The sequence below is a fragment of the Rousettus aegyptiacus genome, unplaced genomic scaffold, assembly GCF_014176215.1.
Source record: "Rousettus aegyptiacus isolate mRouAeg1 unplaced genomic scaffold, mRouAeg1.p scaffold_m13_p_4, whole genome shotgun sequence".
NCBI classification, from domain to species: domain Eukaryota; kingdom Metazoa; phylum Chordata; class Mammalia; order Chiroptera; family Pteropodidae; genus Rousettus; species Rousettus aegyptiacus.
The window spans coordinates 154,901,783-154,918,331 of record NW_023416307.1 but is presented as its reverse complement, the minus strand read 5'-3'; the positions used below and the strand labels follow the sequence as shown (position 1 = coordinate 154,918,331).

At 58.7% G+C, this 16,549-nt stretch overlaps 2 protein-coding genes across 9 annotated transcripts; both read left to right on the top strand.

Moving 5' to 3' along the window:
- The first annotated feature begins 757 nt into the window (after nucleotides 1-757).
- SLC26A6 (solute carrier family 26 member 6) lies at nucleotides 758-10,284 on the top strand. Of its 8 annotated transcripts, none has more exons than XM_036218982.1 (21): nucleotides 758-869; nucleotides 2,613-2,771; nucleotides 2,835-2,995; nucleotides 3,170-3,280; nucleotides 3,820-3,983; nucleotides 4,149-4,313; nucleotides 4,394-4,546; nucleotides 4,817-4,899; nucleotides 4,977-5,124; nucleotides 5,393-5,506; nucleotides 5,637-5,714; nucleotides 6,052-6,147; nucleotides 6,233-6,339; nucleotides 6,503-6,572; nucleotides 7,507-7,599; nucleotides 7,686-7,784; nucleotides 8,183-8,257; nucleotides 8,990-9,169; nucleotides 9,358-9,412; nucleotides 9,684-9,820; nucleotides 10,033-10,284. In XM_036218982.1, the coding sequence occupies exons 1-21, from the start codon at nucleotides 847-849 to the stop codon at nucleotides 10,045-10,047; spliced, it is 2,286 nt and encodes a 761-aa protein (XP_036074875.1). In that variant the 5' UTR covers nucleotides 758-846; the 3' UTR covers nucleotides 10,048-10,284. The 8 variants fall into 8 exon arrangements, with proteins under 8 accessions (XP_036074875.1, XP_036074869.1, XP_016005351.2 ...); XM_036218979.1 differs by lacking the exon at nucleotides 10,033-10,284 and adding an exon at nucleotides 1,659-1,765 and having other exon boundaries at nucleotides 817-869; nucleotides 9,684-9,923; XM_036218980.1 differs by lacking the exons at nucleotides 758-869; nucleotides 10,033-10,284 and adding exons at nucleotides 904-1,485; nucleotides 1,729-1,765 and having other exon boundaries at nucleotides 9,684-9,923.
- Nucleotides 10,285-11,109: 825 nt separating this feature from the next.
- Nucleotides 11,110-16,548, top strand: TMEM89 (transmembrane protein 89). Its single transcript, XM_036218985.1, has 2 exons — nucleotides 11,110-12,134; nucleotides 12,486-16,548. Exons 1-2 carry the CDS (start codon nucleotides 11,841-11,843, stop codon nucleotides 12,660-12,662), a joined length of 471 nt encoding a protein of 156 aa, XP_036074878.1. The 5' UTR covers nucleotides 11,110-11,840; the 3' UTR covers nucleotides 12,663-16,548.
- Nucleotide 16,549: the final 1 nt, after the last annotated feature.

The following is a 16,549-nucleotide window of genomic DNA, read 5'->3' as shown; positions in this document are numbered from 1 at the left end:
GGAGTAAGGTCCCAAGGGAAACCCCCTCCTTTGTCAAGGCAACAGCACGATTTCCTAAGTTTTCAGGGCCTGCAGTCTTGCATTTGCCCTGGCATTTGCCCTGGCCAGAGGTCAAACCAGCCCTGGGAACTGTCCTTGCTAACCCTTCAGCTCACTGACAACAGCACTGACTCCTACCAGCCTCTCGACCTTGGAGCCAGCAGCGACATCGCGTTCCTCCACGGCCTGACGAGGGAGAAACCTCGGGCAAGATTCCTGGGCTGTGTGTCAACTCTGGTCTGGGTGTCCAGAGTTGAAGGGAGGCTTTGGGCACCTATGGTCTCAGTGTCCTGCCTGGAAAAAGCCTGAGGGTGGCGCCCTCGGAGGGGGACGGCCCCTTGGACCCGAATACCCGCCCTAAGGGAGAGCTAGGGCTCTGGTTCCTAGCCGGTCCCCCAGGCATCCTGTCACCTGGGGATTTCCCTTCCCATCCCGTGAGGATCCTCCGCAACAAGTCTGGACCTGGTATCAGCCGCATTCCACTCAGGGACCTGGAGCCGCGGGTCCCAGTTCTGTAGTTCCACCCGGCACAGGCAGAAAGTCCGGGCGAGCTACGTTGTGGGGCCGGAGCCAGGAAGCAGGAGACGAAGGGGTTAAATCTTTCTCCTTCGGGCTCACCCCGCCCGCGGAACGACACTTAGGCCCCGCCCGAGCAAGCTGATTGGCCCAAGCCTTCCCAGTTCTGCCCGGGGATTGGCCCTTAGGTGCGCGCCGCAGGTCCTGCCCCCGTCCCAGCCCCGCCTTTCGGCCCGTAGCGTCCTGCGGCCGGAGCTGTTAGGGCTGACTGCACCTGGCAGCTTTCCCGCTATGGGGCTGTCAGAAGCGTCCGGGTGAGTGCAGGGCGCAGCCCCGGTTCTCGGTATCCGTGTGCGTGTCTGCGAGGCGCGGGCTGCCCCATGGCCCCCGCGCAGTCGCCGTGTTGGGTTACCGCGGAAGGGTACCGCCAAATCAGGAGCAGCCATTTCATGTCTGCAACGCCTCAGTTTACCTCTTTGCCAATTTTCTGCTGGCGGCTGCCCAGCTGCAGCGAGGGATGGGGGAGGGAGCTGGCGCAACAGGGACCCGGCCGCGTGCGGAGGAGCCCTGGCCTAGGAGGTGCGCCGGCGGGCGCGCTGGTGTCAGGAGGTCGCTGCAAGAGAGTCCACGTCGCGGACCTCAGTCCACCCAGCCTTTCTACTGATATGGGATGAGCGCCTGGGCTCTGGCCTCCGTGCTCTACCAGAGGGAGGGGCCAAGGGTCTAGGACCCGCCCTCCAAGCTCGAGTGCTTCGGGGCGGGGGAGTGGAGGGGGGAAGTCCTTTTGGAAGACCTGAGTAACTCAAGGAGGAGTGGCGAGGGGGGCTCAAAGATCTCTGTGAGACAGCAATGAGAAGTCTCTGAGATTTTCTTTGCTCCCACTCCACTTCCTCCTCCAACCGGGACACCCAGTTTAAAGGCCTTTCCCAGGTGAGTTCCTGCACCTTGGGTGGGATCCTCCCCCTAGATCAGAGAGCTGCCTACAGAGCAGAACTTTCCTGACAGGTGAAAGCTTTCTCAGCAGGGGAGAGCTTTCCTCCAGGTAAGATGCGCCCCCCCCCCCATGAGATCTATTCCCAGGTGAGAGCTCTCTCCCATTCCAGGTGGGAGCCTCCCCTAGGTCAGAGCTTCCCTGGGGAGAGAGGACCCTCCAGAGCAGATCTTTCCTGGCAGGTGAAAACTTTCCCAGCTGGTGAAAGCTTCCAGCCAGGTAAAAGCTCCCCCTTCCAAGAGCTCCTATTCCCAAGTGAGATCTATTTCCACGACAGCTTCCCCCCAGGTGAGAGCTTCCCCCAGGAAAGAACTCCTTCCCCACAGATCTCCTACTCCCAAGTAAGATCATACCCCCTCTTAGGTGGGAGCCTCTGGGGAGATCAGAGATTCTCCCCAGGACAGAACTTACATGGATGGTGAAAACTTTCCTGTCCGGTGAGATCTGCTATTCCAAAGGGAGATAGATCCCTTTCTCTCCAGGTGAGAGCCATCTGCTGGCTTTCCCAGATTAGGCTGAGCTTCTCTACAACCTGGACCCTGGGGCTGGAGGACCAGGAGCAATCTTAGCCCCAGTACCTTCCTTCCCTGAGAGGGGAGAGTCTCAGCTGAAGAGGGGTATACCTGAAGAACTGGCCCCCTTCCTCGCCTGTGCTCTCAGCCAGCCAGCACTGGGCTCTTGGGCAGCTGGATAAGGACTCAGAGACTGGACAGGGACTGGCTGGGGGAGAGCAAAGGGCTCGGGGCCGGAGGCTGGGAGGGGCAGTCAGTCTGGGATCTGGACTGGTAGAACACTCAGGGCCGAGCAGCTACACCTGGGCTGGAGGTGTGGTCTGCTCATCCTGCTGTCTCTTTGTGGGAGACTTTGGCCCAGCAAGAGGCTTTCACTTGCCAAAGTTCAGGGACTGCCCCTGCCTGGGTGGGGCCTGGGGCCTACAGGGGCCAGCTGGGACTACCCAGATTTTGGGGCCTAAAAAAGTCAAGTGAATGACTCTGGTTTGAGGTGAAGGTGTGGGGGAAGTTGGGCGAGGGGTGCCCTCATGGTGTCTCTGGTCTTGCCACCCCAGGCCACGGGACACACAGGCACTGCTGGCCACAACAGAGGCCATGGAGCTGAGGAGGCGAGACTACCGTGTGGAACGGCCGGTGCTGGACCAGGAGAAGCTGGAGGAGCTGGGGCACTGGGGCTTGGCAAGCGGGGCCCCCCAGTGGCGAACCTGGTTTCAGTAAGGCTCCGGGCAGAAGGGCGGGGGGCCACTGGCAGGACTTCGGTAGACCCTGTCCTTCAGCACCTACCCGTATGTCCCCAGGTGCTCCCACGCGCGAGCCCGAGCCCTTCTCCTCCAGCATCTCCCAGTTCTGGCCTGGCTCCCCCAGTATCCCGTGCGAGACTGGCTCCTGGGTGACCTGTTGTCTGGCCTGAGTGTGGCCATTATGCAGCTACCACAGGGTGAGCCACTCCTGATTCAGAAGCTATACCTTTAGCCTTTGGGTGGTGACCCTGACCCTGGCCTTGAAGCCCCTCCACCCCCCCCAAAAAAAAAAAAAAAATCCTGAAGCCATGACTCCTGCCCCTGGAACTATGGCCCATGACCTAGGGCTGGGATTCTCTCATCCTTTCAAGGCCTGGCCTACGCCCTCCTGGCTGGACTGCCCCCCGTGTTTGGCCTCTACAGCTCTTTCTACCCTGTCTTTATCTACTTCCTGTTTGGTACTTCCCGACACATCTCTGTGGGTGAGTGGAGCCAGGCCCGGCTTTGCAGAAGGATGCTCCCATCCCCCATGGAGGACAGGGTGAGGGAGGGCTGAGCAGGGCAGGGGAACTTAAGGAAGAGGGCAGCCTCGGTGCTGGGCCACCAGGAGACGGGCCCAAGTGTCCTTCCGAAGCAGGACTAGGCCTCTGAGCAAGGGGCCGCAGGTTCAGGTTACCCAGAGGCCCTCGCTCAGGCGGGCATGGGTGGGTGAAGCAACTCGAGGGGCCCAGGACTTAGCAGAGGCCTGATAGGCAGGCAGGCTGTGCCCCCTTCTCTGTTCCAACTTCCTGAGCTAATGGGCATGAGCGGGCGGGGTAGACGGTAGGGGGCCAGCATTCCTAGACACCCTCCCCCGAGCTCAGGGTGTCTGGGTGTCTACCTGACCACCCACCGCCTCTATGGCATGGCATGGTCTGAGGATTTTCGTCTAGAAATGGACGTCTCCTGGCCTCTTCCTCAAGACCAGGGCTCCAGGGTAGGGCAGTGTCCTCTGCCCCTCAGACATGCCCTGACCCTGCAGGCACCTTTGCGGTCATGTCGGTGATGGTGGGCAGTGTGACGGAATCCCTGTACCCGGATGAGGCCTTCCTGCAGGACTTGAACTCCACAGTCAATCATATGGCCAGAGACGCCGCCCGGGTGCAGCTGGCCTCCGCACTCAGTGTCCTGGTCGGCCTCTTCCAGGTGCGGAGCTCCCGCCCAACCACCAAACCCACTCCTACCTACCCCATCCGCCAGTCCCCCTGTGTCTGACCACCCTGGCCTCCGCCTCCTCGCATGCCCCTCCGATCCCGCCTGCCCTGGGCTCCGATCTCCCATCTTCTCTGACTGCCCCTGGCCACCCCACAGGTGGGGCTGGGCCTGGTCCACTTCGGCTTCGTGGTCACCTACCTGTCAGAGCCTCTGGTCCGCGGCTACACCACAGCCGCGTCTGTGCAAGTCTTCGTGTCTCAGCTCAAGTATGTGTTCGGCCTGCATCTGAGCAGCTTCTCCGGGCCCCTGTCCCTCATCTATGTGAGTGAGGGCGGGAGGAGGGACGGGGGGGGCTGTGCCCCGTGACCTCGCGTGCTGGCCGTGACCCCGCCTCCCCTCAGACAGTGCTGGAGGTCTGCCAGAAGCTGCCCCAGGCCGTGGCTGGCACTGTGGTCACTGCGGTCGTGGCCGGGGTGGTGCTCGTGCTGGTGAAGCTGCTGAATGGCAAGCTGCAGCGAAGGCTGCCCCTGCCGATCCCCGGGGAACTGCTCACGGTTCGGAGTTTGGGGGGCCGCGGGGAGGGGCAAGTGAGGCTCTGTCCCGGTGGGCACTGGTGAGAGTTCCCGGGGATGGGGGCCCTGGCGTTGGCATCTTCCCGCCCCCAACAGCATCTCCTCTTTCCCCACATGGTGATGTCTGTCTCTCACCCTGTCACCGCCCCCCACCCCGAGCCCCTCCGCAGGTTTCGCCTCAGGCCTGCCCCTTCGTCCCCGCTGACAGCGATGCCAGCTCTTCCCTCTCCTGACTCTGTCCTCTGCCCCTAGCTCATCGGGGCCACGGTCATCTCCTATGGCGTGGACCTGAAGCACAGATTCAGGGTGGATGTCGTGGGCAACATCCCTGCAGGGTGCGGCCCTGGAGGTCAGGGAGGGCTGGGCGGCCAAGGCCAGCTCCTTCCTTAGGCCTCACAGCTGTCCCTCATAGGCTGGTACCCCCAGTGGCCCCCAACCTCCAGCTGTTCGTGAAGCTCGTGGGAAATGCCTTCACCATCGCTGTGGTCGGCTTTGCCATCGCCATCTCGCTGGGGAAGATCTTTGGCCTGAGGCATGGCTACCGGGTGGACAGCAACCAGGTCTGGGGGATGGGCCGGGGGACACGTGGGGGCAACCTGGCGTACAAGGGACCCCAGAGCCTGAGGGGTGGGAGTGTCAGGAGGGACACAGCAGGACCGCAGACAGATGTGCCGGGACCATGCGGGGGACTGTGGGTGGGAGAGCCGGCAAGTCTTCGGGGGTTACCGCAGGGGGATGGAGGTTGGGGACGTGCAGGCCCTAGACACAGCGGCACAGTGACCAGGCACTGCCAGGGAGGTCGCCTGACATCTGCACTCCCCCGTCCAGGAGCTGGTGGCCCTCGGCCTCAGTAACCTCATCGGGGGCATCTTCCAGTGCTTCCCCGTGAGCTGCTCCATGTCTCGGAGCCTGGTACAGGAGAGCACAGGGGGCAACACACAGGTGAGCTGCAGGTGTGGGCGGGGCTGTGCATCTGTACGTGCACAACTGCTTTGCCTGGGTGACCCCGCCCACACTCACCCGCCCCCTCAGCTTCCCCCCACCTACCTACCCGCTCACTCCTACCGCACAGGTGGCTGGAGCCGTCTCCTCCCTCTTCATTCTCATCATCATCGTCAAACTTGGGGAACTCTTCCAAGACCTGCCCAAGGTGAGCCCCCCACCCCACCCCAACCCCCGCCCATCCAGGCTTGAGGGCCGTGGCCAGGGTCTCAGGTCAGTCTGCGAGGCCCCAGATGAGGGGCAGGGAACCAGGTCACGCCGTTTTTCAAGGCTGAGATCTTTGCGCTGAGGTTTGGAGCCAAAGGCCAGGGATGAGAATCCTCCTCAGTCAGGTCCACGTTGTCAGGTTTCTGGGGCGGGTGGGGGTGAGTGTCATTTGAGGTTAGGCTCAGGTGCTTGAGGTCAGGCCGACTCATGCTGGGAGGGTCAGGGTTGTCAGCATCTGGGTGCCCCTCGGCAGCCCTAGTGACGCTCCCCCGTGACAGGCAGTCCTGGCGGCCACCATCATCGTGAACCTAAAGGGCATGCTGCTGCAGTTCACAGACATACGCTCCCTCTGGACAGCAAATCGTGTGGATCTGGTGAGGCCTGGGAGCCCCGGGGCGGATCGGGGGCCGTCCACCCCAGTGGCCTCTCCGGAGCCTGACTGCCACTCTCTGCTTGTAGCTCATCTGGCTGGTGACCTTTGTGGCCACCATTCTGCTGAACCTGGACCTGGGCCTGGCAGTGGCCGTGGTCTTCTCCCTGCTGCTCGTGGTGGTCCGCACGCAGCTGTGAGTGACCCCTCTCGATCCCCCCGTTCCAGCTGGTGAGGGATGAGGTCCACCCTGGCTCCTCTCAGCTTCCCACATCGCGAGAGTGACCGCAGGCTCGCGGCACCCCCTCGTTGCCCCGTCTCCTCGTGCCCCGCCCCCCACGCTCGTCTCTCCTCCACAGGCCCCACTATTCTGTCCTAGGGCAGGTGCCAGACACAGATATTTACAGAGACGTGGCAGAGTACTCAGAGGTGAGTGGCAGGGGCTGCGCAGGAGGGGAGGGAGGGTGGGACCGAGGCAGCACGGGCCTTCGTCAGTCTCTTCCGCACCTGACAAGGACGTCGGGAGCTGAGGGCACTTTGGCCTTGGAGTTTCAAGGGAGGAATTTGGGTCTGCGACACCTCCCCCCTCCCCCAGCTCTGAGGACAAGAGGCTAGGAAGGGACAGAGGAAGAGTGGGCAAAGATAGACCTGGGGACCTGGGGAGGGCTCGCTCTTGGAGCCAGCAGAACAAGCCCCATCCTGCGGAGCAGCCCTGGGTCAGGAGTGCTGAAGGGGTGGCATCCTGGGGCACTGGGGTGTCAGGGGGGCTGTTTCCTGACCGGATAGAGTTACCAAATCGCCGTCATTCACTGGCCTCTGTGCCAAGCACTGGGAACAGAGGCAGAGGCTCTGGAATAAACAAACCCGTCCCCCTGACGCGGAGCCTTGAAGGCTGAGTACAGTACGATCGGGCAGAGTGAGTGGAGGACATGAGGGGAGCAGCTCCGCTGGACGGAAGGGGAGATACGGGGTGGGGGCGGAGCACATCGTGCGGGCCCGAACGCCGAGCAGAGACCTGGGCTGAGCGGCAGCTGGAGGAGGCTTGGTTGGGGCGACAGAAGAGACCCAAGAGGAAGCCTAAGAGCCACTGAAACCTAGCTTAGGTAGTGGCAGGAGGGGAGGGGAGGTGGGAGGGAGAGATGCGGGGTGACCTGGAGGAAGCTGGACAGGTAGCTGAGGGCCCGGGCAGCGGGCAGGAGCAGCATGAGGACTCAGGGTGACACGGGCCTCAAGCTGTGCCCTTGCCGGTTGGGGAGCAGAGGGCTGGGAGGTGGCAGGCACTGGGGCACACGAGGAAAGGCAGGAAACAGGATGCAGTCATGAGAGAGGGGGCTCAGCCGTCCCCACCCTGACCCCTGCCCAGGCCCGGGAGGTCCCAGGCGTGAAGGTCTTCCGCTCCTCGGCCACAGTGTACTTCGCCAATGCTGAGCTCTACAGTGACGCGCTGAAGCAGAGGGTGAGGCCCGGGTGCCCCAGGCTGTGTCAGAGGGCCCCTCACCTCCGCATAGTGCCCTCATCCGCTTCCTCGACATTTGCCTCTAGTGCGGTGTGGACGTTGACCAGCTCATCTCCCAGAAAAAGAAATTGCTCAGAAAACAGGAGTTAAAGCTGAAGCAACTGCAGAAGAAGCTCAAGAAACAGGCAGGGGCCCCTCTGAGCCAGTGGCTCTGCCCTCTGTCCCGCTGCCGGCCTCGCCCAGCCTGCCCCTCAGCCTCCTGGCTTCCCGACTCCTCACCCTCGTTCTCTCTCCCTGTCCCTTCCCGGTGCACCCAGAGTTCCTGCTCTACTCCCCTGGCAGGTCCTGGCTCTTGGAGGGGTTTGTGTTTCTCTCATTTCCTGAGTCACTGACAATGTGAATCATAGTTCGCTTTCTTTTACGGCCCTTCCCGAAGCTGGGTAAAACCCCACAGCCTTCAGCTGGTTGGTTCCTGGCCCGCCCACCTGCCCAGAGCCAGGGGGCAGCACCAGGCCTGCCTGGCGCAGCCGTTAAAACGGCAGCTGGGACAACTCTTTTCTGTCCCTCTCCTTTGCTGGCCTAGGGTCCTGCCGCCAAGGGCACTTCTGTCTCCACCAATGTCAACACCGGTGACGGTGACATCGAGAGCAAGGCCAAGGTGAGGCCCACAGCGAGAGAAGGGGCAGCCGTGGCTGCAGAGATGGGGGTGCCCAAGGTATTTCCTGTGAGGAAAGCCACGGACTTGCCGCTGTGGGTTCAAGGCGATTGTGCACTGGGGTGATGGGTCAGATACTCCGGAGAGATCTCTAGCGATGTGCCATAGAATGCTGTGTGTGGCTTTTTGTCGGTGATCTGAGGCCTTGATGAAGACCTTGAATTTGTAGAGTGCACAAGGCCCCACAGTCTGTCTCATGGATGGAGGGAAGGGAGTGGGGGTATGCAGAAAAAAATACGGGATCAAAGGAGACACCAAGCTCAGTTAGAGGCCCAGGTGGGGTGCCGAGTTGTCTGTGTGTGCACACGTGTGCATGCGTCCCTGCCGCTCTGTCGCTCGGCCCCCAACCCACTGTGCCCTGGCTGACCTCAGGGTGGGGCACGGTCTCCCAGCGGCCGTCCTTCTCGAGTGTCAGTATTAAGTCCGGACCCAGGAGGTAACAGCGGTATATATGTCTGTGCGTGCCCTGAGTCTGGGCATCCTCTCCTGTGTGTCCTCCTGTCTGCACACAGGAGGCTCCCATGGCCACGTCCTCCTGTGTCCCCTGCACGCCCCGTCTAAGTTCACATTTACACGCTCGCTCCCCCTTCCGACCCTCTGTGTCGCTGCGTGTCTGTGCGTAGTCCCTGCCTCACCTCCTCAGGGGCGGTCCTTGCAGTGGGTCTGGCTCCCCAGCAGGTAAGCACAGAGAATGAGCTAGAGGATACGGCAGCCAATGATCAAGAAGAGGCCAAGGCTCCAGATGCATCCACACTGAGGGCCCTGGGCCTGCCTCAGCCGGACTTCCACAGCCTTGTCCTGGACCTGGGTGCCCTCTCCTTCGTGGACACTGTGTGCCTCAAGAGCCTGAAGAATGTAAGGGGCGGGAAGCTCCCCTAGAAAGGCCCTGGGGGAGGATGAGCCCCCTCAAGCCTCTACTCCGACCCCATAACTAACCCTAAGAGCCCTCCGAGCCTCTCTCAACTCCCTCTCCGCAGCCCGCCTGAGTCTGCCCTCAGAGCCCCTGGGCCCCCCTCTGAATCTGGTCCCCTTTTCTGCTGCAGATTTTCCGTGACTTCCGGGAGATCGAGGTGGAAGTGTACATGGCCGCCTGCCACAGTGCGTGGGGTGGGGGCAGCAGGAGTGGTTCGGGAAGAGGGCGGAACTCTTCTGGCCAGAGTCTTCCAGGAAGCACAAGGAGAATGTCTTTCTCTGAAAACGGAGATCACAGGTCTCCTGGAAAGCCGGGGTCAAGGGACAGGAGTTACTGGGGTTTAGCTGGAGCTTCCGGGGTGGAATCTGGGGTGACATGGGTCAGGGCATTTTGCTGGCGAGCGGGGCCGGGGTTCCTGGTGGTTCTTCGAGTCCAGAGACCTGTCCTCGCCGACAGCTCCTGTGGTCACTCAGCTCGAGGCCGGGCACTTCTTCGACGCATCCATCACGAAGCAGCACCTTTTTGCCTCTGTCCATGACGCTGTCATCTTTGTGCTCCAGCAGCCGCGGGCCAACCCCGCCAGCCCTGTTTTGGTGAGCCGACCTCTGGCCCACGGAGCTTTCTTTGACCTGCTTGTGCCCACACTGACTTCAGCTCCAGGAAGTCCCCACCTTTCCTGATGTCCTTCCAGTGGGCCCTTCTGCCTTTAGATGAAGCTGCTCCTGGGGCAGGGGTTGCTGTCGGGGGAGGACCGGTATGTGCCCTTTGGTGGCTGACGGGGGACTGCCCTTGTCTGCCCGCTCAGGTTACCAAACTCTGACCACACTGCCCAAGACTGCCCACCTCTGGAGGCTGTGACGGGGCACACATGAGAACCCCCCACCCCTGCGCTGCCTCCGGATATCACCCGGGAGTCCCCTTCGTGCACACAACCACAACTCAGGGATGGAGGTCCTAGGACTCCAAGTGCAGTGCTCTTAGCCAGGGATGGGGCACAGCCAGGATGGTGGGGAACATGCCTGTTTCCAGCCTCAGGAATAAAGACTAGTTTGCCTAACACCGGGCTCTGCTGTGGTTTGGGGGGGCGGCGCGGTCGGGAGGTCCACAGCCATGACTTTTGACCCTTCTTATGCCCCAAAGTGGGAACTGGAGTCAGAAGTCAGGGCACAAGGCTTGGGGAGGGCAGAACAGGAGGGAGAGCTGTGGGACCAGGCCCGGGTAGGGGCACCCAAGTCTGAGTTTCGCCGTAGCCACGTGCAGCCCTCGGCACCTGTGTCTCCGTTTTAAAATAGTTGGAATCCGCTGCTTCTCAGGAATGATCTGTGCTTGGACACCTGAGAAAGAACAGGGCGGGCCAGGTGCCACTAGGCAGTCCCTGGAGAGTACTGTGAACACCTGAGCAGCCAGCTGAGGAAGCGCAGGTGTTCACAGGAACTGCTGGTCTGCATTAAGAAGTGGCCGCATGACTGATCTGCTTGGGGAAATGGCTTTGTAATGAGATCTGAGATTGGCAGGTCAGCCAGGAAGCGTGTGCTGATTTGGCCATAAAACACTAGCACATGGGCCTGTGGTCTAGTGGGCAGCAGCAGGTGACTGGTGGCACTAGAATCTTCCTGGGCTTTTCGTGTCTCATCAGTAGAGCAGGAACAGTAATAGGACCGCCTCCTGGGTTCCTCGGCGGGTATTCAATGAGGAAATGCCACAAAACGCTTGCGACAGACAGTATTGGGCAAGTGGGCGCAGGCTGCCCACCCTCACATCACTGAGCCACGCCTCTGCCCAGCTGTTCGCCTTGCGCTGTGTGTCAATGCCCTGCACCCTGTTTGCCAATCATCCGCCCTCCCCACATCCCCTCGAACCTCAGCCCAGGAAGTCAGGGCTTTCTGTGTCACCCCATGTCCTGGCGCCAGGAACGGTGCCTGGCTTAGCGGTACTGAGCAAATATTGGTTGAGTGAGGTTATGTACTAGAATGGAAGGCAGACCTCAAATAAGAAACTATAGCTGTTTAGAATAAACAGGGTCACATGAGAGAGAAGGGACTGCGTTGCCCAAGATGGTCATGGGAGGGAAGCTCCGGGAGCAGGTGACACTTGAACTGAAACTCCAGCTGTGAGAAGTGCCTTCCTAGGAGTAAAGGACAGTGCTCCTGGGCCAGCAGGTGTGTTCAGGCGGGAGGGGAGACTGAGGCACGCCAGACCTCACAAGCCGGGGTGAGCCATCAGGCTTTAGAGAGCCAGGGGGCCCATGTTTTTGAGCGCTCACTGCCATGATGCAAACTGCAAGGTAGGCTGGGCAGAGGGGGCCAGTGAACAGCTCTGTGCTGGACAGAAGCATTAGAGGCAGTAGGGTTAGGATTTTAGGGGTTGGATGTTTGGTGCAGAGGACAGCGGAAGGAGGTGCTTCTTCGGCCCTGGGCCCCAAGCCTCCCAGGCCGGGAACTGTATCTTCATTCCCACGCCCACCCCCACCACCTACTGCATTTCCTGGCCAGGCTGCCCCTCCTGAGGGGCCATGGGCCCAGCTGGAACCTGCTGCCTCTGCCAGCATCCCCCTGGGGGAGGGGCACTTGCCTGTTGCCAGGCACCCAGGTTCCGCCCAGCACTTGAGCAGCCATGCTGTGCGCACCATCCTGTCCGCTCCTGCTGCTCCTGCTGGCGATGCCTGCCCCGACCCGTGCGTGGTCACGGCCCCTGTGGTACCAGGTAGGGCTGGACTTACAGCCCTGGGGGTGCCAGCCCAACGGCCTGGATGGTTGCGGGGTCAGCCTGGGCTGTTCTGGCCGCTGGTTAGGCCTGGGGATGAACCGCATCTACCCCGTGGCCGGGGTCACACTCACCACTACCGCGATGCTGGTGATCAGCCGGAAGGTGCTGCAGTGGCGCCGCCCACAGGCCAGTAAGAGCGAGGTGAGCACAGCACTGCTCGGTCCCCCACGGCCTCCTACCTCCGCTTACACCCGGGGAGACTCATACCCTCCAACGCCCCCAGGCCCGTGCCCACCCCACCCATCCTCCTCCCCAGCCATTTGGGCGTCCTGCTGCCGGCCCCCACCACTCACACCCCTTGTCCCTGCCACCCTCCGCTGCCCTTTAATGCGCCTGTTCCGCATCCAGCCCCCACGGGCCGCATGGCCACTCCAGCCCACAGCAGACTCACTTCCCCTTCCCAGGCCCTTCTCCCTGGCTCTGCTGCTGCCCCTCACCAGACTTCCGTCCTGTCCCTCCGCTCTCACTCCTGCCTCTCGGTCCTGTCCTCAGCCTTCGAAGGTCACCACTGACCCCTCTGGATCCTGGAAACGGCGGACCCCGATCTCAGACCGAGCCCTGCTCCTTGGGGTCCTGCACATGCTGGATGCCCTCCTGGTCCAAATCGAGGGCCACCTGCAACGTCTGGCCACCCGTCAGCCACTGCAAATAAAGGGGATTCCCACCTAGAGCGGGTGACCCAACCTATGCCTTTTTGCCTGGTGGCCAGCCAGACTGGGGATGGCCCGAAGCTCGGGGCCAAGCCTGGGCCTGCATGTTCTCCCAGGCAGGCCTGGACCCTGGACCCCCTTTCTACATTTAGAGCCTCAACACCTAGGATGAGTGGGCAGGCGGGGCCCAGGCTGCCTCAGACCGCTCCATTGCTCCCCATCAAATGACCCCTTCTCCCTAAAGATCCTGCCCTCAAATACAACTGCTCCTCTGGGCTTCTCAGAGGCTCTCAGTGTGGTGGAGAAAACTGGGCCATCAGATCAGGCTGGGATGGTCCAGGGAGGGCCACCTGCCCAGAGGCAACAATCTGGCAGAGTCAGCCAGGCCTCTTGGCTGGGTTTTGAGGCTCAAGCTGAGGGTGGGGGTAGGAGGGTTGGAAGGCAGGCTGTGGCCTTCAACTTTGTGCTGTCTCAGACACGTGCTCTGGTTCCCGAGCAGCCCTTGCTTCAAGGTGCCCAGAAGTGGAGGGAGGGCCGAACCCCCCCCCCCGCCAAAATGGGCTGTCCCTCCCTTCCTCCCTCCCTTCTGCCATAAGGAATCCAGGTTGAGTGGGTCCTGAGGCCTATGCATTTTTAAGGTCTCTGTTTTAGAAAAACAATATAGCATGAATTCAAAAATAGAAACAAGTGAAAATAATGAGAAATCATGCCAAATTACAAATGTTAAACAGTTGACAAATACTACCATGCAAAATCCAAAACAATAACATTCATGCCGACCTCTTGATACATTACTGTAATACTTTTCCCCCTACATTTTCTGGCTGCTCACTCTTACGGCCTCTACATAGGATAAGGATTTTGTAATTTGGGGGGAGATATTTTCCATACAGAGTATATAGATAATTAATTCAGTCTTCTAATATGGTTGATTGAAATTTATGTTTTAATTGTTGGTAGTTTAAAAAACTTATTTCTCTCCTAACTTGTTATTGATGGTGTCACATGAATGGCCTGGATTGTTTTCAGTTTGGGGACACTCATCATTTTTTTTTTTTTTCACATAGATATCGTATAATTTGGGAGAATTTTCCACAGATGAGCTCCTGGCTCCACACATTTCAAACCCTGTTTTCGGTCCACGGCCCACGGGTTTTCTAGCACTGGGCACCATGGGGCAGGTGCTAAGTGCAACAGGACCTTGCACTTGTGTCCTGACCAGGAGCGCTGACCCAGCAGGAGCTTTCTGGAGGCCGCTCCTCGCCAGGACAGGAGCAATGAGCTGACCATGCAGCGGGCTGGAGCACACCCCCTCAATACGTCCCTCTGAACCCAAACCAAGTGTGTCATTGTGGTGGACTCAGATGTGCTGTCCACGTCCCCCTCCCAGGAAGGCCTGCTGCTGCCAGCCCGAGAAGTCGGCTGGCGGATGGGTCTGCCTCGGCCGCGACAGCCCTGTCACAGCCAGCTTTCTCCTTCCTCGGGTGCTGATTTTAAAAGACTCCCCGGTAAACATCCTGATCTCCCTCTTGGAGTGTGCTTCCCAGGGAACCCAATGTGGGACAGTCCCCAACTCGCTTTCCTCTTGGCTGGACTCCAAAAATGCCACAGCCTCTCCGATGTCCCCACATAAAGGGAAGCGGGATAGAGGGGAGTCCTAATGAAAGGGGACACAGGTCCTCATTGGCTTCAGCTAGACTATCTCAATTTTGCAGCTTTCTCCAAAATGCTTGATCCTATGGATATTATCGTGGTTCCTCCCAAGGCAGGGAAGTAAAAGGCATTGACAGTTGAGTTTCATCAGGCTCTCAGGTCCACTTCTTTATTCTACGAGGTTTACCACGAGGTTTAATGTGCACCTACCAGGTTTAATGTGCACCTACCGTTTGCTAGCCCTATTGTGGATGCCAGGCTCCTCTGATATGCAGAACACTACTGGCTCCTCCCTCATCCACTCACAAGTAGGGGAGGGTGGTGGTGATGGTGGTGGGACCGACTGGAAAAGACAATTACTCTGCAGAGAGCTGTGCTGGCCCAGGCGGGGTGGGGCAGGTACAGGCTGATTGTTGGGACCTGAAGGGTTAATGGAGTGATGAGGAGGGGAAGGGAAGAGGGCTCCAGTCGGAAGGACAAGCACAGACAAGGGCCTGGTGGAGGAAGAGGCTGTGACCTGTTCCAGGAACCATAAAGTGGTTGGAATTTCAGGGAAAAGAAGGAGCTCCGGAGAACAAAAGGGAATGGGCTGGGGAGAGGCAGGAGTTGGTGACTCCTAGGGAGAGTCTGGTAGGCAGAATAATGGCCCTTCAAGATGTCTGTGGAATCTGTGACTATGTTATAGTACATGGCTAAAAGGACTTTGTAGATAAAATTAAGGTTAAAGACCTTACAATAGGGAGATTATTCTGGATTATTTTCATGGGCTCAAAATAATCACATGAGCCCTTAAAAGCAGAAGAGGAGTGCATGTTCAAAGAGTGGGAGGTACTCCATCTTCAAAGCTGCCGGCTTTGAAGAGGGTGGACGAGATCTTCCACCATCCAAAGACCCAAAGAATTCAGGTGGCCTCTAGAAGCTGAGAGTGATCTTGGGTGATAGCCAGCAGGAAGACAGGAACCTCAGTCCTGCGACTACTGGGATCTAAATTCTGCCAATGACCTGAATGACCAAGGACACATTCTCCCTTAGAGCCTCCAGAAAGGAACACAGCCCTGCTGATGCCTTGATTTTAGCCCAATGAAATCCACATTGAATTTGAGGCCTGTAGAACTCTGAGATGATAAATTAGTGTTGTTCTAAGCCATTAAGTCTGTGGTAATTTGTTATGGCAGCAAAAGAAAACATACAGATGTTGGTATCGGGAGTGAGGTATTGCCATAATGAATTTTTTTAAATGTGTAAATAGCTTTGGAATTGCAAAAGCTGGCAAGAAGCATAACTGAAAAAGCAGAAATTGCACTTATGGGGGTTCAGAATGAGCCACCCCAAGATATGCCTCAGTGGTATGTGGATTATTTTGAGCTAAAGATTTATCTTGAGCCCTGTGGACTCAAGAAAAACTTCTCCCCTGCCCCTTATCTATCTAGAGGAATTTGAATGTGGAGCTTTGCCAACAAAAAGAGATTATCATAAATAATCTTTTTTGACCTACCTATGTGGCAGGGCAAACTACTGATTACTGAACAAGTGCTCTCCCTGCAATGACCTTCTGAAGTCTCAAGGCACATTACCTTATCCCTACCTCGGAATGCCTTATATACTCATTTTCCCTTTCTGTTTTGGAACCTGCATGTGGGATTCCCATACACACGAAATTGAACTTGTCAGTCTCTTGTTCATCTCTTTGGCCAACCGAAAGAACCAGAGTAGGGAAAGGAGAATTTTCCACCTTCCCTACACCTTCTGTTAGCAGAAATCTGACTTTAAGAATGCTGTCAGTGAGGGCCCAGAAGGAAATGGGGAATGTGTATTAGAAACTGTGAGAAAAGTCATGTCATGTCGTTTTGTTGCTTGTGTGTGTGTTTCGTGTTCCAAAACAAGGAATCTTTTTCACAAATTAGCCTCAACCGCTCGTTTTTTCTTAGCAATATATTGTCAACCGTCTGAATTTACGTGGTTCTTTCAAAGAGAAAATCATGACTTTCAGCAGCTGCCTCATAGCCCCAGGATTCCACATTGGTACTTTAGCCCTGGGCTGAGCCCCCGCCGGCCCCCCAGGCCGCTCCGAGCACGCAGTGGGTTCCAGGCGACCGCAGATCGTGACAAACGTCGCGCACTCTGCTTCGCACTGGTGAAGAGGGAAGATGGATTGGACCTCAGATGGATCCACACGGGCCAATAGACAGCCAGGCGGACTGACGCGCTCAGGTAGATAAGATACCTGGGGATGCGCGGACAGAACCAGCGATC